The sequence below is a fragment of the Rhincodon typus genome, chromosome 36 (genome assembly GCF_021869965.1).
Source record: "Rhincodon typus isolate 14 chromosome 36, sRhiTyp1.1, whole genome shotgun sequence".
Classification (NCBI taxonomy): Eukaryota; Metazoa; Chordata; class Chondrichthyes; order Orectolobiformes; family Rhincodontidae; genus Rhincodon; species Rhincodon typus.
Window position 1 is genome coordinate 19,754,518 of NC_063367.1, and position 27,514 is coordinate 19,782,031.

General features: G+C 40.9%; 1 protein-coding gene across 1 annotated transcript; it reads left to right on the forward strand.

The window, feature by feature from the left end:
* The first annotated feature begins 15,517 nt into the window (after nucleotides 1-15,517).
* LOC109933460 (cocaine- and amphetamine-regulated transcript protein-like) lies at nucleotides 15,518-21,681 on the forward strand. Its single transcript, XM_020532448.2, has 3 exons — nucleotides 15,518-15,661; nucleotides 16,320-16,403; nucleotides 21,495-21,681. Exons 1-3 carry the CDS (start codon nucleotides 15,518-15,520, stop codon nucleotides 21,600-21,602), a joined length of 336 nt encoding a protein of 111 aa, XP_020388037.1. The 3' UTR covers nucleotides 21,603-21,681.
* Nucleotides 21,682-27,514: the final 5,833 nt, after the last annotated feature.

Below are 27,514 nucleotides of genomic sequence, written 5' to 3' on the forward strand. Positions count from 1 at the left end.
CTTGTCCCAGTCTGAAAATGAACTAATTCTTTCTGACTGTAATCTTATTTCACATTGACTGAAAAAAAGACTGCAATTTTCTATTCAAGGAACACGCAAACAAATCAATGTAATAGTCAAAGGTGTTTATATCCTCTTGCAGCAAATTAATGTGGTACACACTTTGATTCAGTTGTGGTGGAAAATGCAGTAACCCTTTGAAAGATTGTAAGGAGGCTGTCAGGATAGCTCTCATTCTGAACTTGTTGAGCCCCATCTCTCTGCATTGCCTTCAACTGAGAGCTGGCTGGGGTCCTGAGGGGGCACAATTTTCATGATATAGCTGGCTTATTAGAATTAGAATTAGAATCAGAATTAGAACTAGGAGTAGGATTAGAATTAGAATTAGCTTTATTATCAGAAAGTCAACACTGAGTCACTGTGAACATCTGAGACCAGGAGTTGGGGATAATGCAGACAGTAACTTTCCAGAACTTTTCTCTCCTTTTTAGCTCAAGGGTTCTTTACTGTGTGATTTTTAAAAAACCTTTTCCAGGGGTTTACATGAATCTGGATTGGCAGGGATTAAGGAAATGTCTAATCCTGAGTGTGGCCCAGGTTTGATAGACAGACTGGTTATTCCCCAGCATTGAGGTTCCTATATCCATAGAGAGTTACGGAGCTGATGCCAAGCAAGGGGTTAATGTATAATGTATGGGCCTGCACTCAGTGGAGTTTATAAGAATGAGATACAGCTGCTTTGAGGTTCTTAGTGGATTTGACTTTGTAGATACAGGAAGGTTATTTTCTCTTCTCTTGTGGGAGAGTCTAGGACCAGGGGCATAATCTCAGAATAAGAGGTTACCCAGTTAAAATAGCGATAAGGAGGAATTTCTTCTTTCAGAGGGTAGAGAGTCTGTGGAATTTTTTACTGCTGAGAGCTATTGAGGTTGGGTCATTAAGTATATACAAGGCTGAAATAGACAGATTTTTAATAAATTAGAGAATCAAGCGTTATGGGGAAAAGGCAGGAAAGTGGAGTTGAGGATTATAAAATCAACAATGCCTCAATGACTGGTGGAGACGAGTCAATGGCCTGAATGGCCTACGTCTGCTTCTATGTTTTATTATCTTACAGACAATCCCAATAGAGACAGAGAATGCTGCAGCTCAGGTTGAATAGGCACACATCAACTGCTGCCATGCATCTTGCATTATACATACAACATACACACATACCTGCAATGGCATGCTAAAATACACACACACACACATACACACACACATTATACATTCAACATACACGCATACCTGCAATGGCATGCTAAAATACACACACACACACACACACACACACACATTATATATACAACATACACGCATACCTGCAATGGCATACTAACATATAGACACACACACAAGCGCACACACACACACACACACATTATTCATACAACATACACGCACATCTGCAATGGCATGCTAAAATAGACACACACACACACACACACAGACACACACACACACACACACACACATTATACATACAACATACACGCACACCTGCAATGGCATGCTAAAATACAGACAGACAGACAGACACACACACGCATACACAAACACACACACACACACACACACACAGTTAGAAACAGACACGCACTCCTGTAATGGTATGTTACAATTCACACTCACCCACACCCACACACACACACACAAACACACACACACAAAACACGCACACGTGTTAACTCCCAATAACATGCATGTTGAACTTCTGATCTCATGTTGTTGCATCCTCCTGTCAAATGAGGTTTTCCTGGAAGGTACTGAGAACCAAAGGTCCAATAGTTTTATTTAAATAGGATCATTTCCAAGTGTGGTTTGGGAAGAGACCATCACCTGAGAGGATTCCCTTTGCAGGTAAGTTTGATCCCAATCGTTTAAAACATGGACGGCTTGTCCCTCAAACTGGATCATGCTTTGAGACTCAGTGCCTGAATGATGAGTGAGAGTGACAGTTCTAATGAAAAATAAGGCAATTAAATCCTACTTTCTGGTCTCCTGATCACACTAACTCATGGGATATTCTGGCTCATGTGCCACCAGGTGGAGAATTGGCCTGTTGAATCAAAGACACATGGCAGAAACCTGCACACTGAGTAATGACACTCTCAAATGTGGGACTCCTGATGCTGAAACAGATTCTCCATTCATCCAAAAACCCACATTAGGGCAAGACATGAATGGGGTATCGTTTGCTTAGACATGGTTTGGATTGAGGTGGGTTGTACTTGCCTGGACCTTATTCGGGAAACGACTTACATAATCACACCAATAACAGTCAGTTTCCTTTCTGATTTTCCATGTAAATTATCCAATTATGTTGCATACATTGATGTGGTGATTCAATGACCCGTAACAGAATTTCGCAGATTTATTTTGAGAGGCAAATCATTGAGACAAATTAATTTTGTTTGCAGTTCTGGTCACCACACTAAAAGAACGATGTGATTGCACTGGAGGAGACGCAGAGGAAATTCTCCAGAATGTTATGGGAGGGAGCACTTTAGTTATGCTGAGAATGTTGATTCTTCCTTTGGAACTAGGAATTATACACAGTTAGATGAACGGTAAATCTATACAGGAATACTTTATTGACGATGCCCATACCCCCATAGCCCATTCTAGACTGGGCCCAAGCTCCGCACCTCCAGCTCACCTGACCAGCTCTCTTAAAGGGGCAGTAGCACATCTTGACGTGGAGGAAAATGATGGGAATAATTCAGGGGGATTAAATTGCTGCCTACATTTTAACCTCACCAATCTCTCTCTCTTTTGCTTCATTGGCCCCACTTCCAAACAGTGGGAAGTCTTAATATCAGCATCTAGAATTCTGAGCTGGAATCACAGAACAAGTCACTCGATATCCACACAATTCCAGATTGGGGCATTGCACCCGAAGAGTCATACCTGGAATATTAACCTGGCTTTCTTTTTCCGTCAGATGTTGGTGACCTCCTGTTCACTTCCCTTATTTCCTGCTTATTTTAGAAAGAAATGCAAAAACATAGTAATTACTTTGCTCCAACTCACAGCGACTTGTAATTAGCTTCAGTTAAAAACTTTTTTATTCAAATGCGGCTTTGGCTTTCTGAATGTGTGCCGTGACACTTATGGACTGGAATTAAAACACACAGCCATTTGAATTTGCTCTACTCCCAGGTGTACCACAAAAGACAGACATATAAATCTGCACTGTGCATCTTAATTAGTTAAAAAAGGGTGTTTTATTTCTTAGAATTAATTGTATTTTTGACCAAGTTTTAACACCTGGTTTCACTTTTACATTGAATTCTACAGAATTTATAGCAAACAAGAATGCCCAAATGGCCTATTCTGTTTTTGTGTGGGTTCTTATATTCATATAAGCTCAGGCTTGTGAAATAACCCCACAGGGGCCAATACCCCGTCACCAAGTCGCCATTTAGTTACACATGAACAATCCTTGACTATGAGCACTGTCTCATTCACAGTCAGGTACCTGAGTGTCAGTATCTCTCGCACCCTACTGTTTCATGTCAGCCAGGGCTCCCTGATTGGACCAGATTAAAAGCCCCCATTCAGAGAACTCATATTCCATAAGGTCCAGCTGTCTGACCTCATTACAATCACTACAGCTTGACCTCAAGAAAACTATATACATGATGCAGAACTCCTGCTCTGAGCAATACAGATTCTGACCTTCCAGCAGAGTCTGCAACACATGATTCGTAAGGTCACAGTTATATCAGAGCAGGGCTCAGAGGCTCAGCTGAGCCTGTCTCTATATATGGCCAATGCTAAGGCCCCACACAATGCATTCCTCAACCTGCTCAGCTTGATTTGGACCCAAGAATTGGAAGCATACTTCAGAGTTTGTGGCAAACACCAAATAAAAGGATATAGTTGATTCAGACGAGGACTGCCACCCAAATCAAGAAGGCATCAATAGACTTGCTGAATGGCCATGTAACTGATGTGTGAAAGTCAGCATGGAAAAGAGACAAAAAAGATTGATGAAGGTAGAGCGGTAGATGTTGTGAGTATGGACTTCAGCCAGGCTTTTGACAAGTTCAGCTTGATAGACTGATTGGAAGGTTAGATCACATGGGATCCAGGGACAGCTAGCCAACTGGATACAAAATTGGCTTAAAGGTAGGAGACAGAGGGTAGTGGTAGAGGATTGCTTTTCGGACTGGATCCCTGTCACCAGCAGTGTACAGGAAGGATTGATGCTGGGTTCACTGCATTTCTTCATTTATATAAATGATTTGGATGTGAACAGTAGAAGTATGATTAGAAAGTTTGCAGATGACACCAAAATTGGTGATGTAGTGGACAGTGAAGAAAATTATTTCAGAATACAATGGGACCTGGATCAGTTAGGCCAATGGGCCGAAGAATGTCAGATGGAGTTCATTTTAGATAAATGCAAGAGGCTGCATTCTGGTAAGGCAAATCAGGGCAGGACTTATACTCTTAATGGCAGGGTCCTGGGGAGTGTTGATGAACAAAGAGATGTAGGGGTGCAGGTGCATCATTCCCTACAGAAGAGAAAGCTGAGGAATGACCTGATAGTCGTTTTAACTATTACCAACTGGGTTTGGTCAGATGGATATGGTGAGGATGTTTTCACTTGTGCGAAAAGCCAAATCTAATAGTCATAAATTTAAGATCATCACCAGAAAATTCTAAAGGCAATTCAAGAGAAAGAGCTTTACCTAGAAAGTGACTAGAATGTGGAATTTGCTACCACAGAGAGTAGAAGAAGGCAAATTGCATGGAGGCATTTAAAGGATTAAAAGGATATACTGATGGGGTTAGATGATGAAGGAGGTGGTAGTAGGCCGTGTGGATACATTAGAATGGATTTGTTTGATCAAATAGTCTGTTTCTGTTCTGTAATTAGAAAGCAATCTCACCTCATCAGCATAATATTCTTTGTGAGCACAGCTAGCTTCCCATTAAACACATTTATGATCTGGATAAACCAAACAGGGCCCCAGTATATTCGATTGTCGTTGTAATTTCATTTAATTCTTTCAGGGAATATAAGTTTCAGATGTAGGACCAGCCTATTGCCCATTCCTAATTCCCCCGTTGTACGTGGTGGTGAGCTTTCTTCTTGAACCACTGCAGTCCATTTGGAGTAGGGATGGCCACAGTGCATTTAGAACAAAACAACTTTTGGGTTTTTAGAAAGGTGCTAATGTCAATTATTAACATGCTGTTATAGGCAACTACCAGCCTGGAACAGCCCTGAACCAAAATGGAGTCAGTCACACTTCTGACACTGTTCTAATGGGAGTGTTTGACTCCCACACGAAAGGTCCTGGAGTATGTTGCTAAACAAAGAGATCTTGGAGTGCAGATTCATAGTTCCTTGAAAGTGAAGTCATAGGTAAACTGGATAGTGAAGAAAGCATTTAGTATGTTTGCCTTTATTGGTCAGGGCATTGAGTATAGGAGTTGGGAGGTCATGTTGCAGCTGTACAGGATGTTGGTTAGGCCAATTTTGGAATACTGTGTGCAGTTCTGGTCTCCCTGCTGTAGGAAGGATGTTGTGAAACTTGAAAGGGTTTAGAAAAAATTTTTACAAGAATGTTGCCAGGTTGGGAGAGTTTGAGCTACAGGGAGAGGCTGAGTAGGCTGGGGCTGTTTTCCTTGGAGTTTTGGAGGTTGAGGGGTGACCTTATAGAATCATGAGGGACATGGATAGGGTGAATAGACAAGGTCTTTTCCTCAGGGTTAGGGAGTCCAAACCTAGAGAGCATAGCTTTAAAGTGAGAGGGGAAAGATTTAAAAGGGAGCTGAGGGGTAACGTTTTCACGCCGAGGGTAGTGCGTATATGGAATGAGCTGCCAGAGGAAGTGGTGGAGGCTGGTACAATTACAGCAATCTGGATTTGTGTATGAACAGCAAGAGTTTAGAAAGATATTGGCCCAATGCTGGCAAATGGGACTAGATTTATGTAGGATATCTGGTTGTTGTGGATGAGTTGGACTGAAGGGTCTATTTCTATGCTGTACAGCTCTGTGACTCTATAACTGATCTAGTTATAATCAATGCATGTAAATATAGCCTTATGCTGTATTTGCTGTGGTACAGTGCACACAATTATTCATGAAATGTTTTCAGATCTGCCAAACCAATGATGAATTTAAAATTACATTTTTGTCAGGTAAGTAGGAACCAGGATAAATATTACCCGACAGTGTCTTTATTATCTCATATATTCAGAGAATTATACAGTGCAAAAGTAGAGATTGCTGAGGCTGGCAGATCTAACTTCTGAGGAAGGGTCATTTGACCTGAAACCTTAATTATGATTTCTCTCCACAGATGCTGCCAGACCTGCTGAGCTTTTCCAGCAATCTTTATTTTTGTTTCTGATTTACAGCATCCGCAGTTCTTTTGGTTTTTAATTATATAATGCAATTGTACATTTGCACTGATAAGGAGTACGTCCAAAGTAAATCTCACCATCTCACCTTGACATTTAAAGGCATTACCATCAATCAATCCCCACCATTGACCAGAAATTGAACTGAACCAGTCCTACAAACACTGTGACTGAGAGAGCAGGTCAGAGGGCTGGAATCCTGCAGCGAGTAACTCACTTCCAGTCTCCACAAAGTCTGTCCACCACCTACAAGGCACAGGTCAGGATTGTGATTGAACGCGCCTTGCTTTTCTGGATGAATGCAGCTCCAACAACATTCAACAGGCCTGACACAATCCAGAACAAAGCAATCTGCTGGATTGGCAACCCATCCACCCCCTTGAACATTCACCCTCTCCACAATGTGTACTATTTACAAGATGCAATTTAACAATTTGCCAAGGCTCCATCAACATCACCTTCCAAACCTGTGACATCTATCACCTAACAGCATGACCTGCAACTTCCTCTCCAAGTTGTGCACCAACCTGACTTGAAAATACAGTGCTGTTCATTGAATGCTTCTGGGTCAAAGTCCTGAAACTCTCTCCCTATAACTTAGTGGGTGTCCCAAAAACCCAAGGATTGCAGTGGCTCAAGAAGGGTTGTTTTCTCTGGAGCAGCAGGGGCTGAGGGGAGACTTGATAGAAGTCAATAAAGTTATGAGATGCATAGATAGGGTTGACAGTCAAAGAAGATATGAAGGGCAAAGTCTTTTACACAGAGTGGTGGGAATCGTAGGAATCTGGAACGCGTTGCCGGGGTGGTGGAGGAGGCAGATAGGATAGGGGCATTTAAGGGGCTTTTAGATAAACACATGGATATGCAAGGAATGGAGAGATATGGACCAAGGACAGATAAAACGAATTTGTTTAATTTGGCACCATGTTTGGCTGAAGATCCCATTCCTGTCTGTACTGTTCAATGTTCTATGTAAGGCAGCTTATTGCCATCTTCTCCAAGGCAATTAGGGACGAGCAGCAAATGTTGACCCGACAGCAAAGCTTATGTTTCATTAAAAAAAGTAAGAAAGAGGCCATTTAGCCCAAGGTGATAGTGCTAAGAGTTTGCAAAGAATTATCAAATTAATTGTAACTCCAGCGCCCTTAACTCCCCACCCCTGCCTCCCACTGCCCAACAGAAAATTTTATAACCTTTCTAGAGATTACTTGAATGGTCTTTGTGAATTTCTGTGGAATCGACTTCCACTCCTTTGGATCGGAACAATAGTTTCTAATGTAGGAAGTCCTGTCTAGGAGGTCTGTAGAGATCTTCATTGTGCCATTCAAATTAAAATCGGAGTGTATTGGAATATGTAAATAAAGAGAAAATGTATTGAACCTGAGAGCAAATGTTAAGGAAATAGTTTCCTTTCATGCATAAATGTATTCAAAGAAGCAAGTGACAAAGCAAATAATGGAAGAACATTGATGGTGAGGAACTTCTTGCCAATAAGCAACTTCTGAAATGAATATCCACTCACTGGTGTGGAAAGCATCAAACTTCTCTTAAATACTCTAACTTTTGAATTATACATAGATAATATTTAAAGAAATATGTGGGCTATCTAGCAGTATCTTTGAACATAATAGCTGTTTTACAAGTGGGGAGGAATGACATTTGATTGCACTGTGACAATGTTCCAAAAGGAGAGAAGGAACATCAGGGGAGTGTGACCACAGTTTGCCAGGGCTCCTTTAGCAAGAGTCCACATTGGGGGTGGTTGGAGAATTTGTCCTGAAGGCTTTAGCTTCATAAACGTGGAGGCTACCTCATTTGACTTTATTTTTCACCCTCTGTACAGGCAGTATAACTCCAGGGTTGAATTGAATCGAAAGAGCTCAATGGTTTGTCTTAAAGGTATATTTTAAAAATTCATACCTGCATCCAAAACATTATTTGCCAGGTGGGAGTAAAGTTGTACATACATGTGATCTCTCATCGTCCTACATTACAACATTGTCTACACTTCAAACAATATTTCATTGGCTGCAAATTGTTTTGAGATTCTGGTGCATGTAAATACCAGTTTTTCTTTCTTATACTGTCAAAAATGTTAATATGATACAATGTGCAGCCTACAGCATTTGCATTGGACATGGTCCAAAGGAGGTTTACTAGATTCATACGTGGAAACCATGGCCAGATGAATTGTATACTCGGCTGCTAAAGGAAGCCAGTGAGAAAATTACAGATTCTCTGAGGATCATTTTCCAATCCTCATTAGATACAGGTGAGGTACTAGAGGGCAGAAAGTCAGCAAATGTAGCAGGCAGATAATTATAAGCCAGTCAGTCTGATCTCTGTGGTGGGCAAATTACTAGAATCAATAGTAGAAGAAAAGAGCTGTAACTTCAAGAGTCTAGGATTAATCAAGGATAGTCAGCATGGATCTGTTAAGGGAATGTCATGTCTTACGAACTGAACTGTATTTTTTTGAGGAAGTGACAAGGATTGATGAAAGTTGTGCAGTGGTTGTCTACAAGGATTTTAGGAAGGTGTTTGGCAAGGCAACACATGGCAGGCTCCTAAGAAACATTAAAGTGCATGAGATCGAGGTGAATGTGTTGAATTGGTTCCAAAATTGGTTCAGCAACAGGAAACCAAGGGTAATAGTCAACGGAATCTTTTGCAAATGAGAAGCAGTGTCCAGTGATATTCCACAGGGCTCTGTTTTGGGTCTCTTGCTATTTATGGTGTATATACTAATGTCTTAGACTTAAATGTGGGAGACATGATTGGGAAATATGCAGGTAACACAAAAGTTGTCCATATACAGCAAACTTTGTTTCAACTGGCAACTGACGAACAGACAGTCTCAATATACCAGCAAAAATTATATCCCTCAAATCCCACAAAGTTTACTGTATCATTCTGCCCAGTTATTGTTTTTTTTTAATTTATTTACCTCAATGTAAATATACTTGTCGTTCAATCAATAGCCACATGGAATATCAAGTTGCCTCAATTTTGAGTCAATTTCTCCTCAAATACCATGATCTACCGCAGTGTCTGAGTAAATACCAGTTTTTCTTTCTTAAAGTGTCAAAAATGTTAATATGAAGGCACAAGTGAGAAGGCTTTCTGCCAGTAAATTTTATTTAAGGCAAAGTTGCATTATTATTTAAGTGATTTATGCTGTAAATAAAGTGTAACAATGATACGTATACCCCCTCCTATTACCTAGTGTGTGTCTTTACATTAATTTGTGGACTTCTTGATTATCTGGAATATTTGATCAACCTCCATTCCTGGTTCCATAGGTGGTGGTTAATAAAACATTTGTTGTATTTGATAGTGAAGAAGATGGCTGTCAACTGCAGAAAGTTATCAATGGTTTGATTGAGTGAGTGGAAAAGTAACAAATGGAGTTCAATCTGGAGCAGGGTGAGGTTATAAGACCATAAGACATAGGAGCAGAATTAGGCCATTTGGCCCATCAAGGCTGCTCCACCATTTGATCACGGCTGATATGTTTCTCAACCTTGATCCACTTACCAATCAAGAACCTATCTATCTCGATGTCAAATACACTCAATAACTTAGCCCCCACAGCCCTCTGCAGCAAAGAGTTCTACAGATTAACCGCCCACTGGCTGAAGAAATTCCTCCTCATCTCAGTTCTAAACAGTTATTCCTTCACTCTGAGGCTATGCCCTTGGGTCCTTGTCTGTCTTACTGGTGGAAAAATCTTCTCCATGTCCACTCTATCCAGGCCATTCAGTATTCTGTAAGTTTCAATCAGATCCCCCCTTATCCTTCTAAACTCCATCTAGTACAGACCCAGAGTCCTCAACCGCTTCTCAAATGACAAGACTTTCAACCCAGGGCATTTCTCGTAAACTTCCTCTGCACCCCCTCCAACACCAGCACATCTTTCCTTAATATGGGGCCCAAAACTGCCCACAATATTCCAAATACAGTCTCAGCAGAGCCTTACACAGCCTCAGTAAAATATTTCTGCTCTTGCATTCTAGTCCTCTTGAAATGAATGCTAACCTTGCATTTGCCTAAGTGTTTAAGGAGGGCAAACAAATCAAAGGATTACACAATAAACAGGAGGATATTGACAAGGGTGGAGGAAATGAGAGACTTTGAAGTCCACAGGTCTCTGAAGGTGGCACGACTGGTAGGTAATGTGTTAAAGAAGGTATAAGGGGTGTTTACTTTTGTTGGGTGAGATATTGAGTGGAAGAGCAGGAATGTAAAGCTGGGACTATATAAGACATTTGGTTAGCACACAGCTAGAGTTTTGTGTATAGTTCTGGTCGCCACATTGTTTTGCTTCACTGGAGTAAGACACTGGAAACCAAGTCATGCCATTTCCTGAGTTATCACAATAGTTAGATATTTAAAAGTACACAGAATTCCTCAATTTATCTGATTTTTAGGTCCAGGTTGACAGAAAGCTTGGACAGGTTTCTGTACTTAACCAGATTTAGTATTTTTTCTCAGTATTTTGTCTATGGGTAAACAGTTATGATCTGTCCAGCAAATAAGTGTACCACTTAAAACTGTAATCTCCTTATAAACTCCCCTTTACACACACACATGCGCGCACACACACACAGTCTGACATGTAGTGAAAAAAAACTAGATGTTATGGAATGAAAATATAAATTGCTGGAAAAGCTCAGCAGGTCTGGCGGCATCTGTGGAGAGAAATCAGAGATAACATTTCAGGTCGAGTGACCCTTCCTCAGAGGTGTTATGGATAGAGGAAAAGACTGGGAGGGCGATTCGGTGGTTCCTGTAAATGGGGATATTGATATGGTTTTTATGACTCTTGTGCTGGTCAGAATGCAGCTTCTCAATGTTCTTTCTGTCGTGGTTTTCTTTGGTTTTCAGCAAGCAAAGGAGATTGGTTCACACTTACAGAAATGTCTCTGACTTAATAATTAGAAGTCACAGCTTAAGAGAAAAATAACTGAAAACAACAAATGCTGGAGATCACAACAGGTCATTCAGCATCCATAGAGAGAGAGAGAGAGAGAGTAAGCTAATGTTTCAAGTCTAGATGACTCTTCATTAGAGCTTTTAAGAAATGCTGTGATCTCCAGCATTTGTTGTTTTCAGTACAGATTCCAGCATCTGCAGTAATTTGCTGCTACATTGTGTTCAAAAGAAAAATAAATTGGTTTTCTTCAGGCTTAAAGTGGCTTTTGCTGAAGAACTGAGGTGGTGAAGATCTGATAGTTTCTCTGTATCTTGTTCACAGCCACAAGCTGTTCAGCTAACTGAAAAGCAATGACATATTTATTCTGCTGGAAGGCCTTTGTCATTGATAACTGGTCATTAGCTCCTTGTTACTAACCAAAGCTCCATCTGTACAGAACCTTTCAGCTTCAGCTCATCTGCAAACTGCTGCTGGAACTAGCAGCTGTGCAAACAGTGTTTACAGTGGGGATCAGGTTACTTCCTTTCAGAAACTATCGTAATCCTTCAGCCTCCTTGGTTTCAAAGCAGTTCTTTTCTCATTTCAGTCCATGATTTTAAAAAATCTGAAAGAAATAAAAAGACATGGTCTAAACAATATTACAGGAAGGACATAATTGTTGTAGGGAAAGTCAAGGGAGACCTACAAGAGCAAAGAACAAAGAAAATTACAGCACAGGAACAGGCCCTTCAGCCCTCCAAGCCTGTGCCGATCCAGATCCTCTATCTAAACCTGTCACCTATTTTCCAAGGATCTGTATCCCTCTGCTCCCTGCCCATTCATGCATCTGTCTAGATACATCTTAAATGACGCTATCGTGTCCGCCTCTACCACCTCCACTGGCAATGCGTTCCAGGCACCCTGTTACCAAGAATGTTACCAAGTTTTGTAAAAGATATGAGAAAAGTTTGGATAGGCTAGGATTGTTTTTCTTCAGCTCCAGCAAAAGCTTAACCAGTGCCTTAAATAGTCCCAGCATTACATTCCTGCTCTTCTATTCAATATCTCACCCAATGAAGGAGAGCACCCCTTGTCCCTTTTTTAACCACCTTATTCACCACTCTTGCCACTTTCAGAGGAAGCCAAGGGGTGGCTACATTGAGATGTAGAAAATAATGATGAGCTTTGATAAAGTTGACAGGGAAGACCTGCTTCCTCCACTGAAGAATTCAATTACTAGGGGTACAGACTTAAGATGACTCTTGATTTACTTGGTAGAAGGATTTGAACATGAGAGAAATAAAAAAGTCATCCAGAGGATGGTAGGTGTCTGGAATTTACTGCCCTATTTGCTGGTTGAGGCAGAAACCTTAAACTGACTTAAAAGGAACCTGGAACTGCACCCATAGGGCTGGAACTTGCAAAGCTGTGGACCAAGTGCTTCAACGTGGGATAAGAATAAGGAGATAATTTATTCAACTATTGCAAACATAATGGGCTGAATGGTTTCTCTCTGTGCTGTAACGTATCTATAGTTCAATAGTTCTAGGTGAGATGGCAGTGTAACAGTAATGTGGCTTGACTTGTAACACTAAGGTCCAGACTAATATCATGGAGATTTGAGTTCAATTCCCATTACAGCAGCTGGATCCTAGAATTTATCATTCAAAGCCAGTCTCAATAACAGTCTCAGTGACCGGGACTAGCATTGACTGTTCTTAAAAGCCCACCTGGTATAATGCTCTTTGCGTGACCCTAGATCAACAGTAGTGTAGCAGGCTTTTACCTCTGAAACAGTCCAGCAAATCATCAGTTCAAGGACAGTTGAGGATAAAGGAAAAAAAAGAACATGTAGTTGTGTGAGTATTATTAAATAATTCATATGGGCATTGCTGGTTAGGCCAGAATTTACTGTGAACCCCTGGATGCCTTAGAGAAGATGATGGTGAGCTGCCTTTTTGAACTGCTGCAGCCCTTCAGATGTAGGGGCACCCACAAAGCTGATAGGCACGGAGTTCCAGCATTTTGACCAAGTAACATTGGTCATATATTTCCAACTCACAATAGTGAGTCACTTGGAGGGGAACTTGCCGCTGGTGGTGTTCCCAAGTATCTGCTGTCCTTGTCCTTCTAGTGATCATGGGCATGGAAGGTTTTGTTCTATGTGCCTTCATGATCTGAATCTTAAGGGCAGAACATGCTGCTGTGTGTCAGTGATGAAGAGAATGCATGTTGAAGGTGGTGGGTGAGGTGCCTATTAAGCAGGATGGTATCCAGGGTGTTGTTGGAGCAGCAGCTATCCAAGCAAGTGGGGTGTATTCCATCATACTCCTGACTTGTGCCTTGTAGATGGTGTGCAGGCAATGGGGAAACAAGAGGTGAGGTACACACTGTAGGAGTCCCAGCCTCTGTATGTACACTAGAATAATTGTGTTTGTATACCATATATATATACTAGTGTGTTTCTCTGTGTTTTGTGTGTGTGTGTGTAAAAGCAGGAGTGGATTTGGCTGTGGTGCTACTCATAGTTGAAGCCCTCCAATACTGACATTCATCAATACTGACTGAACTACCATTAAAAGGTTGTTGTTGTGGAGAACCGCATCCAAACTTGAATCAGACTTCCAAACGATAATAAAGACGAGACTCGGGATAAAACAATTATAAAACACGATTGCAAATTCACTATTTGATGATTGAATTAAACATATACATCATTGTGCAACAAATTATTTCCATTTCCAACCAGAATCACTGCAGCATTCCATTTTTAAAAAAAACCGTACTAACTCAAAATGCAACTGCGACTAAAGTAAATGCCAAATCTTCATTGGTAGTAAAGAGAGACCCGTCTTTTGCATCCATTGATCGAAGTGTTCTGTGTGGTTTCTCTGTATTTAACAACCGCGTTTGTGGAGCCAAGATGCTTATGAAGGTAAGCACTCAGCTGTGTATAATCGGAACTGTTACATTGTTAATAATGAACGGTATTAACTCGGGGCAAAGTGGGTTCATATATTCGCTCAGACGGTAGCATTGTTTGAGTTGGGATCATTGGCTGGGATTCAGCGCTGCTGCTAATTCATTGAGTTTAAGCCTCAGTCCAGAATCTGGAGCACATTTGGAAGGTTGACCTTTCAATAGGAGCACTGAGAGAGTCGGAGATGAGCCAAGTGTTAAACTGAGGCTCGGTCCGCCTGTTCAAACGGATGTGAAACATCCTGGGGCAGAGATTCCAAGGAATAGCAAGAAGTTTCAGGCAGAGTCCAACCTGGTAATCTTTCCTCAGCTACAGAAACCGGTTATTTATCACAATGGTTCTGATGGGACATCCATTAGCTCAAACGGACAGATTCACCAGCTTCCAACACAAAAATCAGCCACTGCATGAATCCCTGTGGAAAATCCCTGGGAACAGAAAAACAATGCAAGCTCTTTCTTAATTGAACACCTCAATGACGCTGTGTCCTCACTAAAAGTGAAGGATCGAATCCAGCTGTAAAACCTTGGTGTACCCAGTGCCAAGGATTCATTTAAAAAAAAGAACAAGTAGATTGGATCCGAACCGATGAGGATGGGAACTGCGGCTCCCTGCTAACAATACAGCCACCGTTACAGCTCTTAGCGCTGCCCCAGACTTCACAAGGGTTTCTCTGAATAAATAATTCAGCATATCAAAAATACAGATCAGCGTTTTTAACTGCTTAATGTCTTTCCTTAAACTATTATTTTCTTCGTCTGTTTATTAATCAACCCCCACTTTTTAAAACAAAAACTTTCAAAACGCGAGTTACTTTCGGAATGAGGTTTCTGAGTTGTTCAGACTCTCGGATGGAAATGTACCTCTTCCCTCCACGCATATTCACCACCCCCGACCCCCCACAACCCCTTCGACAGATTGTGTGAACACTGGTATTGAGCAATTGGAGCTGGCTGATTTGGTCATTTCTGAGTTGGAGTGAACCATTTTTTGATGTACCTTTCAGCAATAACAAAAAAAAACTTCAATGTACCAATCACCAAGGCTGAATAGCTTGCCGTTAGAACTGGGAGGAGCATGTGAATGTTTATAGATCAGCAATGCTGTTGTATAAAAGCTGGGCTCCTGATTGAGAAGCCAAGCGCTGTGAAACATCCCAAATCTACTTCTGTTTCGCGTGTGCAGTCTGTTCAGCACCATGGAGAGCGACCGTCTATTCGCCGCCATCTACCTCTCTATACTTCTATCCCTGGCCAGCGGTTCTGACAGCTCGGATTTGGAGACCAGAGCCCTGAGAGATTTCTATCCCAAAGATCCATATCCTTCCAGCGAAAAGGAACTGGTCAGTATTATATCTTTGTTTCTGTTTCCTTAACTAAATGTTTCTTCAGTGCTCCTCATAGTGGGAGCTGGTTTCAGTACCGTTTAAGGTTCATAGTCAGAATTATGAACATCTAGTAACATTAAAGCAGCTAACTGGGGGTGCTGGGAGCCTGAAATAAAAACAGAAACTGCTGGAGGCACTCAGAAAGTCTGACAGCCTCTGTGGAAAGAGAGAGAGAGAGAGAGTTATGTGACCGTTTCTTCACTGGATGTATGTTTCCTTTTAAGGAATCTTTCGAAGGCGTTGATTTGACTTTTTTAAGAAAGGCATTAAAAGTTAAAACACAAAGACGATTTGAAGTGAGTGAACACATGAATAAAGTGATAGGAGATGGAGGGCCCGAAATTCCCCCATCACAGCGTGTGAGGGGTAATTTCAATGGACTCAGTCAGTTTCTGCCCGTCAATTTCATAGCAGCTTTACTGAGTCGGTTGGGGTGGGACAGCGGTTAAAATGTGACAGGAAGCATTCCATTTGAGGCGAGTATTATAGCAGTCCCGTGCTCCTAATAATTCCTGGAGGAATTTCGAGTCCATTTCAGCTGCTGGTGTTCAAGTGAATTCGATTAAAATGCTTTGAACGACTTTTTCTTACTGTGAACTGGTCTGGCCCACAGCTCGGAGCGCTGCAAGAAGTCTTGGAAAAGCTGCAGACGAAACGGCTCCCAGCCTGGGAGAAGAAGTTTGGACAAGTCCCACTGGTAACGTCAACCTGCTGTGATTCTGCTCTTTCTATTTTGATCCTTGTAGTGTCCTGGCTTGGTGGGGATGGGTGGGTGGGAGGGAGAAGATGTCCCTTTTGTTATTCAGGTAGGACATGGGCCAGCGGCTGAGTTACTGCCTGAGGGAAAGGCAGTGTCTACATTTGAGGTGGGACTCTCAGAGTCTACACCGAGCATCCTATAATTTCACTTGGACACCCTGTGTTTGCTGTCTCCATCAGAGTTTCTTCCCATGTCCTGTGAGTCGCTTCTGGGAACTGGGATTTCACCCAGTGGGATAGGAGAGGGATTGGTCAGTAAACAGCCCTAGCCTGTGATTTGGCTATCCAGACTGAAACAGACACATTTCTTTATTGAGTTGTTTATGAGGTATTCCCAGTATGTGTCTGACAAGCATTGAGAACATTTTAATTCTGTTCGGCATCAATCTGAGGCTGAGGGGAACGGCCACTGCGCTGGTTTCACACCGTCTCAAACCACAATGAATGGGAAGAGATGTGGATTAAATCGACAATTTACAGGACAATTTGCTTTCAGTTTCCACCCATCACGTCCCTTGGCTCTAACACTGCATCGTCCATGGGAAGTGAGCCCAAAGGAGAGCACTAGCAATTTCTGTCAATAACCTAGCGCCAGGATAATATGTCCTGCCCACTCCGTTAGTGACAGAGCCATCTCGCATTAAAGGTGGAAACCTGTAGGACCTTTGTTAAGCAATCGGGGCTGATCTTCAGCAGTTCTAATCCTGTCTTGGGACTATCACCCCTTAGCGCTGCCGGGAGGTATGCACCAGTGTCTACATTGACAATGACCTACTGTCATTGCATTTCTGTAGAACATGAAAGAGTTTCATACTGAGATCTCTATGACCCCTCATGTCTAGGCCCTTCGGAAATGTAATTTCACCATCACCTATGTAGAGTCATAGAGCTGTATAGCAAGGAAACAGACCTTTCTGTCCAACTCGTCCATGCCGACCAGATATCCTAAATTAACCTACTCCCCACCGTATTCAACACATTTGCCAGCAGACAGTGACCAGAGCATTGAATTATGTTTGCCTCCACCCCACCTCATCTACATATTTAGGGTAACATAGCCAGATATCTGCCACCTGGAGTCATGTATTTGACCTCAGTGTCCGGTGTTGAAAAAAGAGACATATTCTGTGTTCCTGCTCCTTTCAGTTGGAGTAAGAACCCAGTGAACCACTGTGCAAGACAAGATTCATACACCTACACACTGCCCAAACCCTAGCGAGCGGCCTGAAGAAGACCAAAGAGGGCCAACTGGTGAGGAAGGAAGTGCCCGGAGAGTAAATAAATATTCTTGCTGTTCATTCTGGTAGAGTCCTTCTTTTGGTCCATATCATAATTTCTCCCTGGGAGGGTGAGGTTCAGGATAAGGGAGCAACTTAAAACATTGCCTTTTCCCAGTTTATCTTAACACAAGAGGTTTCTTAAAGGGACTGAAAAGTGCATTTGAGAAAGTGGCATTATGTGCACAAAGGAATTTTCTTGTCCAGTCATGACCTGACTTTAGTAACTCCAAACTTGGAGGAGATTTAAAAGATTTCACTGGGGCAACTAATGTAAATGTTGCTGGAGACTTGCAGAAAACTGAAGGGATGACCAAATAAAGATCAAAGATAAATCTGGACTATTTATTTCATCACCACCTCCCAAAAAAATCATTGAAACATGGTCCTGTATTAAATAATCAGTATGGTAGCACAGTGGTTAACAGTGCAGCCTCAGTGCAGGGGACCAGGGTTTAATTCAACCCGTGGGTGACTGTCTGAGTGGAGTTTGCACATTCTCTCCGTGTCTGTGTGGGTTTCCTCCGGGTGCTCCGGTTTCCTTCCACAGTCCAAAGATGTGTGGGTTAGGTGGATTGGCCATGCTAAATTGCCCATAGTGTCCAGGGATATGCAGGGTAGGTGGTTTAACAATGGGAAATACAGGATTATAGGGATGGGATGGGTCTGGATGGGATTATCTTTGGAGGGTCAGTCTGGACTTGATGGGCTGAATGGGCTTCTTCCACACTTTTGGGAATTCTATGGATAATCCTCTTTGCGGCAATTTGATGATTTATTACGGGTGGGAAGCCATGCCCAGGAAATGAACACTATCTCATTCTAACAATGACAGAAAACATATCACACTTAGTGAAGTTAAATTTAGTCTTTGAAATTGATTTGTATGCTGGTGATAAAGATCACAAACAATAGCCCTTTTTTTTATCTGAATAATTTGTGGAGGTGAATGCAGTTTTTTTTTCTGTTGGAAGAGTTTGTCACCATTTTTTTGGACTGAACAAATTTTTCCAAACTTGAAATGAAATAACATTTTCAGTGAAGCTAAGTGTGAGGATTTTAATTTGCTTTTAGTTCTCAACGAGAGTTAACAGGAAATTTAACTATGTAATTGAACGCAGCATATTTTCCAGCAGTTATAATGTAACAACATTAGAATTAGGAGCACGAGAGGCCACTCAGCCCTTTATACCTGCTCTGACTCATTAGATTATGGTCTTAAGTCTGCTTTCCTGCCCACCATGACCCTCAAGTACTTAGATTTTTCATGATGAGAATAATCTAAAGAACTGTGGATGCTGAACATCTGAAATGAAAACAAAAATTACTGGAGAAACTCCGCAGATCTGGCAGCTTCTGAGGAAGAGGTAGAGTTAGTGTTTCAAGTCCTGTGACCTTTCTTCAGAACAGTTCTTTGTTGAATTTCTCCAGCAATTTCTGTTCTAATCATGAGAAGAGTTGGGGCCAGTTATTGAGTCCCTGCTAGCAGTCCAGGACAGAACAGGAATCAAACTTGTGCCCTTCACCAACTATATTGACAAAAAATGATGGTACGTGAACAATGCATATTGTCAATGTGCAAAGGACCCACAAAGACAAACCCCATCAATTTTAAATCATCACAAATAGCTGGACAATTTGCAACACTCAGCCCTTAGTTTGATGAAAAGGATATCTCACACTTAACTTCCTCATTATAAAGTTTTTGCACATGCATTAGCTAATAACTTTCCATAGGGAGTTTAAGTCCAGTAATTAGCAGTGCAAGTAAACTTTGAATTGATCATTGTTAGGCAAAAAAAAAATATGCTGGGAAAATGAAACAAAAGCAGAAAACACTGGAAATGCTCAGCAAGTCAGCATCTGTTGAACAGGAAATTAAGTTTCAAACTTATGTCAGAGTTCAATGGATTTCAGTGATTGAAAATCGAGTTCTTTTGCCCAGGTAGTGAACAATTAAGAGTGTGACGTCTCATTCCTTCAGGCTGTGAATTGTTTTAGAACAATTTTCAAAATGTATGATTTCTTTTTTCTTTTTCTTTCTTTTCTGCCTCTTTCTCTCCACTCTTAATCAAATCTTATCCGCCCTTTTGGAAAATCTCTTTTGACACCCAATTTGACTTTGACTACACATACTCTATAACATCATTCTCCTCAGTTTTCCTTTATTTCTCAGTTCTAAAATCTTCTTGGGTGAGAAAGTAGACTGTTGTTGGTCCTTTGACCCCTGAGGTGCCAGATGCTCCATAGGTTTTGCTGAACCTTTATCAACTTGTACTTCCAGCAATAATGGCTCAAGAAGATAGTTGGGCTGAAAGGTAGAGAAAAAGATCTAACATTATGAGATGCACCAATCCAGATAGATCTAACCCTTTCTTTTCCTTATAATGATTTTAATGGCAAATATAATGTCTAGAATGAATTTGAACAATACGGGCCAGAAAACCACTGGTTCGATTGCCAATTGATAAGGAGTTAAGCAATCTCAGTGCTTCAGCAGTAGGGATGCTATCATTGCTGTTAGCATTCCTATGCTAAAAAGCAAAATAATCCTCCTGGCAATTTATCATTCATTAATTCTGCTAGAAAGTGGACATTTGTGAATTGTATTTGACAGTGATAGCTTTATAATGGAATAATGGACAACACTTATATATTAAGCTTAGATGTAACTTATCATATCCACTTGGATGAAATGCCAGAGGACCCCTCACAATCATAAGTGTCAGCTAATACCTGTCAAAGAGGACATAAAAGAACCTTTGTGCAGACTATAGCACTGTATCCCTCTACAAATTGGAAATCCCCATGGACATGGGCAAGATTAAATTGATTTGGTTCTTTAAGCACTTGATAAAATGTCAGTAATGTGGATAAACTGAGTAATGTCCTTATAGCCAACTTGTCTAGAGTAATTCAGAGTCTTGTGTGAATTTAATCATCAAACAGTAATTCATGAACTTGGTTTTTTTTCAAATGTGTTTATTTATTCATGGAGTATGGGCATCACTGGCTAAGGCAGCATTTATTGTTCATCCCCAAATGCCCTTGAGAAAGTGGTGGTGAGCCGCTCACTGACTTATCCCCACTGACTTGAGTCATCATTAAGGAATTCAAAATCATTTCTCTTTTTGGACTTACAGTTTAGGGACTATAGGATGAAGAATGGCTGTGATTTGGACCAATTTCACACCCAGTTAATGTTAAACTCTCCTTGATAAGAATCACTTTGTAAATTGCACACCAGCATTGTACTTCTTTTTCAGTCTCAGAAGCTGTAGATCCATTTCTACCTCCACCTCTCTCTCTTGTTGAAGACACAGCTTAAAGGCTGCTTCTTTGATCAAGATTTTGGTCTTAACATCTCATTTTACAGGTCAAATCTTGTCTGAAAAAACTCCTGATACCTTTTACTACATTGAAAGTGCTAGCTAAATGCAAGGTTGTCGTCTAGCAAACCTATTATTCTTGTTGCCTCATTACCCAATTACTACTCAATTACACATAACTTTATGTTAGCAAATGAATTCCTATTTCTTCAAATCTGTTTTGTTTACAAGTTGAGAAATCTTTGTTCATAGAATCAATGAACAAAAATTTTGATGTTCAGCAATTGCAGCATTCTGATTAGATAAATTGTCCTGTTTATACACAGTTCATTCTACATAATGGTATCTTCTGTATCCACTAGAGGAGCCTCAGACTGCCCTAAAGTCTTTAACCAGTAAGGTCTTGTTTTTGTCTATTTCCAGTGTGATGTTGGGGAACAGTGCGCTGTCAGAAAAGGAGCCAGGATTGGGAAGCTCTGTGACTGTCCCAGAAGTTCTGGCTGTAACTTCTTCCTGCTTAAATGCTTGTAGAGAACCCAAGATATTTGCCAATATCATTTCTATTTATAACAGGTAGAAGCAGAACATGAAGACATCTGGTGGACATATTTTACATACAAAACAGCGTTAGTGCTCCATACTGTAGTACATTGACCTGTTCCTGTACAACTGCTTTGTTTTGTCTGTGTTTCACTGCTCCTGGAAAGACTGAATCTACTATTAAATATGTTATCCTTGTTTTCTTACAGCAGTCTGTCTGGTCTCTAGATTCCTATGTTCAGTACAAGAATAACCAGTTTTGGTGCCGTATTTACTGGTTGTAATGATGTCTGCCTCGAAATAAAATGGTCTTTCCTTCAAATGCCAGGGATGTTTTTTTTATCTAAATACAGCTGCAACATTTTAAAATGTTGGGTCAACTCAAAACTCTATTGTAAGCTGGAACATATTTTTGTTTTAAAAATTATTCTCTGGATTAGGCATTGCTGGCATCTGTTGCCCATCCTTAAAAAGACCCAATTCATTCAGAGAACCAAAAGAACTGTGGATGCTGTAAATCCGAAACAAAAGCAGAAGTTGCTGGAAAAGCTCAGCATGTCTGGCAGCATCTGTGGAGAGAAATCAGAGTTAATGTTTTGGATCCAGTTCTGAGGAAAGGTCACTAGAACTGAAATGTTAACTCTGACTTCTCTCCACTGATGCTGCCAGATCTGCTGAACTTTTCCAGCAATTTCTGTTTTTGTTTCTAATTCACTGAGAGATTTGTTAGGCCCATCTCAAAAGGTTGTTAAGAGTCAACTGTATTAATATAGGGACAGGACTCACAACATATACCAAACGAGGTAATGAGGGCAGATTGCTTTCCAGTAAAGGGTGTGTACAGTGTCATTCTGCTGTGAACATACATCTTGAGTATCATCAGGATGGAAATCCAGGAAAGCTAGATGAAAGGTGAGATGAACAGATTGGGTGTCTCTTAAAGAAGAACAAAGCAGATTGCTTAACTATAAACCCGTGGAGGGTTTAACTTTTTCTGCTTCAGAATTTGCTCTGTGGGAACAATAAATACTTTCTTTGTTGTGACCTTCTCCCCACACTGGTTCTCCTTGGTCCACACACCATAAGAAGATAAGGACATAAGAAATCAGTGCAGAAGTAGGCCATTCGGTCCCTCAGAGCTGCTGCATTAATCAATAAGATCAAGACTGATTCTTAAACCTCATTGCCGTTTCCTGCTATAGCCCACATCCACTGGTTCCCTTAACTTCCAAAAATCTATTGATCTCAGCCTTGAACATACTCATATCCACAGTTCTCTGAGGTATAGATTGAGAATCATGGCAGTGAAGGAACTAAATCCAATATCCCCTCAACATGGCACCCCACACAGTTGCTCTTCCAAGCAACATCTCCGCACTCCTGTATAGACAGAGTCCAACTAGGATCAATCTATTAGAGGCATCATTTCCCACTTTGACATTATCCAATTCTTTAGACAGCCATTTTATTCTGAACTCTGGTAAGTCTACAATTGCCTTGATCTAAACTGCACAATCAAGAAGGGAGTTAACGATAAAATCATGACCTTCCTTTTAAACTGCAGAATGTCTATTGGCTACACTGCATTGTCCTATTTATAAAACCTTATCTCGTTTAACATTCTAGAAGGGATGTTTTCTTTGAATGGTCATTAATATTGAAAAGTGAAATGTTGAATGTGTTTTGCCAGTCTCTTTTGCCATATTGAGACATCCAAGTCATATTTGACAAGTTTACCAACAGTAAGCAGAGGCCTAACAATCGTTAGAGACAGGGAACCATTTGGTCCTGAGGATGGAAATTGTTCCAAGTAACGTTCTACATCAAACACTATTTACAATGAGTTGAAAAACTCACTCACTTCTCTCCAGCCTAGGTGCGGGAGGTAAAAGCAGTAGGTCTAATCACTTAGTCTTCATTACCAGGAAACCTCAATAAAGCAACTCCAGCCAGATTAGAATTAATTCCTCAATTCTCTGAAATTAAATAGATTGGAAACATTAGTTTCAGACACTGAAAGACCTTAATCAAAATTCATAGTTACACAGCACCATTGAAAAGAAGTTCACAGAAATTCAGAAGTAGTGATTAGGTGACATCAAGATTAGGTTTAGGAAGTTTATTGATAGTGGTAGAAAGAAAATTGAGGGAGATAAGTTCCCCCACACTGCTATAGAAGAAGTATAGAAGAAGAAGAAGAAGTAAGAGATGTACAATTAGTCTCAATTTCAAAACAGCAAGAATGAAGAGGAAAAAGAATGTGAAGGATATAAAGGAAAGCTTAGAGAAACAATTGGCAGCATAATTAGATGAAGACCTGAAAAGCTTTGATGGAGAGGAAAGATCACTTGACTGGGTTACAGCAGCAGGATAAGGATTTAATTCAGTATACTCCATAATTGGAACATATAAAGATCTCCCCATTTCATCATTTATTTAAGAAATCTGTTCATCTAGAGGCTTTCATTTCTCTGCATTATCTTTGGGTAAGCCAGCCATGTTCTGTGATATCAAAACAATAAATCCCTCTATTTTACAAATTCCATCTTAACTGCACACTGATTAGATTCTTGACATTGGTAACCGATGAGAAATGAGCTAATGTGTTTCTGAGTCTCTGTGGGTTAATAACTGTGGAGATGATTCATAGGACGAAAGCACAAGCAATCATGAGATTAAAAACAACACAGAGATTGGTAACGTATCAACAATTTGTTAAAAATAAAACTGAATCACTTGTGATACCCTCACTGCTGCACCAGCCAAGATGAGCCAGCACCATGCAACTAATCTTGGACCCCTTGATCTAATTGGGGAATGTATTTGTCACTGATTCATTTACTGCATCACTTTAGGATCAGATTTCTCTTTGGCCTCACCTTTCCCTGATTCTGGAACTCATCCAGCAATCTGCTGTCTCTTCTGCGATCTCCACCAAAATCTTCTCCAATTCTGTGCATACCTGATTTGAGTTGTTCCATTATTGGTGGTCATGAATGATGGAATTTCCTTCATAAACTTTTCCAATTACTTCATCCTCCTATAAGATGATTGTGATAACTTATCTAGGAGAACCTACCTGAACTGGGGAAGTTATAATGGGGAACAAAGACATGGCAGACCACACTATGGTTCTGTCTTCATAGAGGAGGACAAAAACAACATTCCAAAAATATGGGCGAACACAGAGCCTAACAAGAGGGAAGAACTGAAAGAAATCAGTCTCAGTAGGAAAATAGTGTTGGGGAAATTGATAGGATTAAAGGCCATTAAATCACCAGAGCCCAGTACTTAAGGAAGTAGTCCTAGAAATAATGGGATGCATTGATGATCATCTTCCAAGATTCAGAAACAGTTTCTATGGATTGGAGAGTAGCTAACTATTTTTTTAAAAATAAGGTAGAGAGAAACCAAGGAACTAAAAGATGGCTGGCCTGACATCAATAGTGAGGAAATATTTAATAGTACAACATTTGGAGAACAGTGATGGGATCAGACAGAGTCAGCATGGATTTGTTGCACCTGCAAACCAGCAGTTTATGATTCATGTACCAGGACCACAGGGCCAGGGACCCAGGTTCGATTCCACTCTTGGGCGACTGTCTGTCTGGAGTTTACACATTCTCCCCGTGTCTGCGTGGGTTTCCTCCGGGTGCTCCGGTTTCCTCCCACAGTCCAAAAATGTGCAGGCTAGGTGGATTTGCCATGCTAAATTGCCCATAGTGTTCAGGGATGTATAGATTAGATGTGTTAGCCATGGGAAAACGCAGGGTTACAGGGAAAGGGTAAGGGGATGGGTCTGTGTGAAATGCTCTTCAGAGGGTCAGTGTAGACTTGTTGGGCCAAAGTCCACATTGTAGGGATTCTATGACTTGTATGACCCCTACATTCCCCTGCACCACCAAATTCTGAGATCTCTCTCCATTTAAATTGTAGACTGCTTTTATATTCTTCCTGGCAAGGTGGACAAGTTCACAGTTTCCCACACACTGCTGCGTATGCTGAATATTTTTACTCACTTCCTTGACCCATCTATATCACACTTCAGGCTCGCTATCTCCTCTTGTGACTTACTTTCCTACCTATCTTGGGTGTCATTAGTAAAATGATGCCACTAAATATGCAGGGCCTTCATCCAAATCATTAACATAGATTGTAAACTGTTGAGGCTTCAGAACTGATCCCTGTGACACTCCATTAGTTACAGCTTGTGAACCCTGATAGGACTATTTATCCTTACTCTACCCTTCCTGTCTGCTAACTAATCCTTTATCCAAGCTAATACTCTACCTTCTACATTATGGTCTCATCTATTGTACAGTAACCTTTGATGTGGCACCTTATCAAATGCATTCCAAAATCCAAGTACACCAGATCAACATGTTTCCCATTATCCACTTTGTATGTTACTTTCTCAAAAATCTCTAATAAATTAGTTAACCATGATCTCCCTTTCACAAACTATTTTCCAATCTTCTGAGGTCCTTCCAGAATTGAAGGAATTTTGAAAGATTGTAACCAACGTATCGCCGAGCCAGTGGGTTTGATTGCAAACGTTTCGTCACCCTGCTAGGTAACATCGTCAGTGCGCCTCCGGTGAAGCGTTGGTGTTCTGTCCCACTTGTTATTTATATGCCTCAGTTTGCTGGAGTGGTTGGTATTACTTCCGGTTCTGTTTCTCAGTGGTTTGTACAAAGGGTCTAATTTAATGTGTTTGTTGACGGAGTTCTGGTTGGAATACCAGGCCTGCAGGAATTCCCTGGCATGTCTCTATTTGGCTTGTACGATTATCGATGTGTTGTCCTAGTTAAATTTGTGTCCTTCATTGTCCATGTGTAATAAAACAAGTGAGAATTGGTCGTGTCTCTTGGTGGCTAGTTGGTGTTCATGTATCCGTATGGTCAATTTTCTTCCAGTTTGGCCTATATAGTGTTTCTCACAGTCCTTGCATAGTATTTTGTATATTGCCCCAGTTTTGCTGATTTTGCGTATGGGATCCTTTACATTCGTCAGTAGCTGTCATAGGGTGGTGGTTGGTTTGTGGGGCTACTCTGATACCTAGGGGTCTGAGTAGTCTTGTGGTCATCTCTGAAACATCCTTGATGTACGGTAGGGTGATTCGTGAATCTGGTAGTGTTGTGTCTTCCTGTTGTGGTCTGTCTCGGAGGTAACAGCAGATTGTGATTTTTGGATATCCATTTCTTTTGAAGATTCCGTATGGTGTTCCTGTTCTGCTTTGTGTAGTTCCAGGTTGCTACAATGTGTTGTGGCTCATTTAAATAGTGTCCTGATGCAGCTCCATTTGTTTGCGTTGGGTGGTTGGTAGTGTAATTGAGTACCTGGTCCGTATGTGTGGTCTTTCTATGTATGCTAGTCTGGAGCTCCCCGTTGTTATTGTCCTCTACCATTATATCAAGGAAAGGTAGTTGGTTGTTGTTCTCTTCTTCTTTCATAAATTTTATCCTGGTGAGGATGTTGTCGGTGTGTTTCTTGTAGTTTTGTACATTTAATAATCACAAAGGTGTTGTCCACATATCGGATCCAAAGCTTTACAGTGGGGGGACGCTGTCCATTCTAATCTTTGTATTACTGCTTCTGCAATCAGTCCTGATATTGGGGATCCCATTGGTGTTCCGTTGATTTGTTTGTAAATGCTGTCGTTGAGGGTGAAGTGGGTTGTGAAACACAGACCTAGTAGTTTCATGGTGGTGTCCTTATTGATGTTGTTGGTGTCCTGGGTTGCTTGATTACTTGATTTGTCTAGCAGTGTGGCAATTGTTTCTTTGGCTAGGTCAATGTTTGTGAATGTAAATAGTGCTGTTATATCGAAGGATATCATTATCATGTCCTCTTCCATCCTGGTGTCCTTGATGATGCTGAGGAATTCTTGGGATGAATGGATG

Coding starts and splice junctions, on each gene's coding strand:
- LOC109933460 (XM_020532448.2), top strand. CDS start 15,518: ATGGAGAGCGACCGTCTATTCGCCGCCATCTACCTCTCTATACTTCTA. Junction 15,662..16,319: donor CTTCCAGCGAAAAGGAACTG/GTCAGTATTATA, acceptor TCTGGCCCACAG/CTCGGAGCGCTGCAAGAAGT. Junction 16,404..21,494: donor AGTTTGGACAAGTCCCACTG/GTAACGTCAACC, acceptor GTCTATTTCCAG/TGTGATGTTGGGGAACAGTG.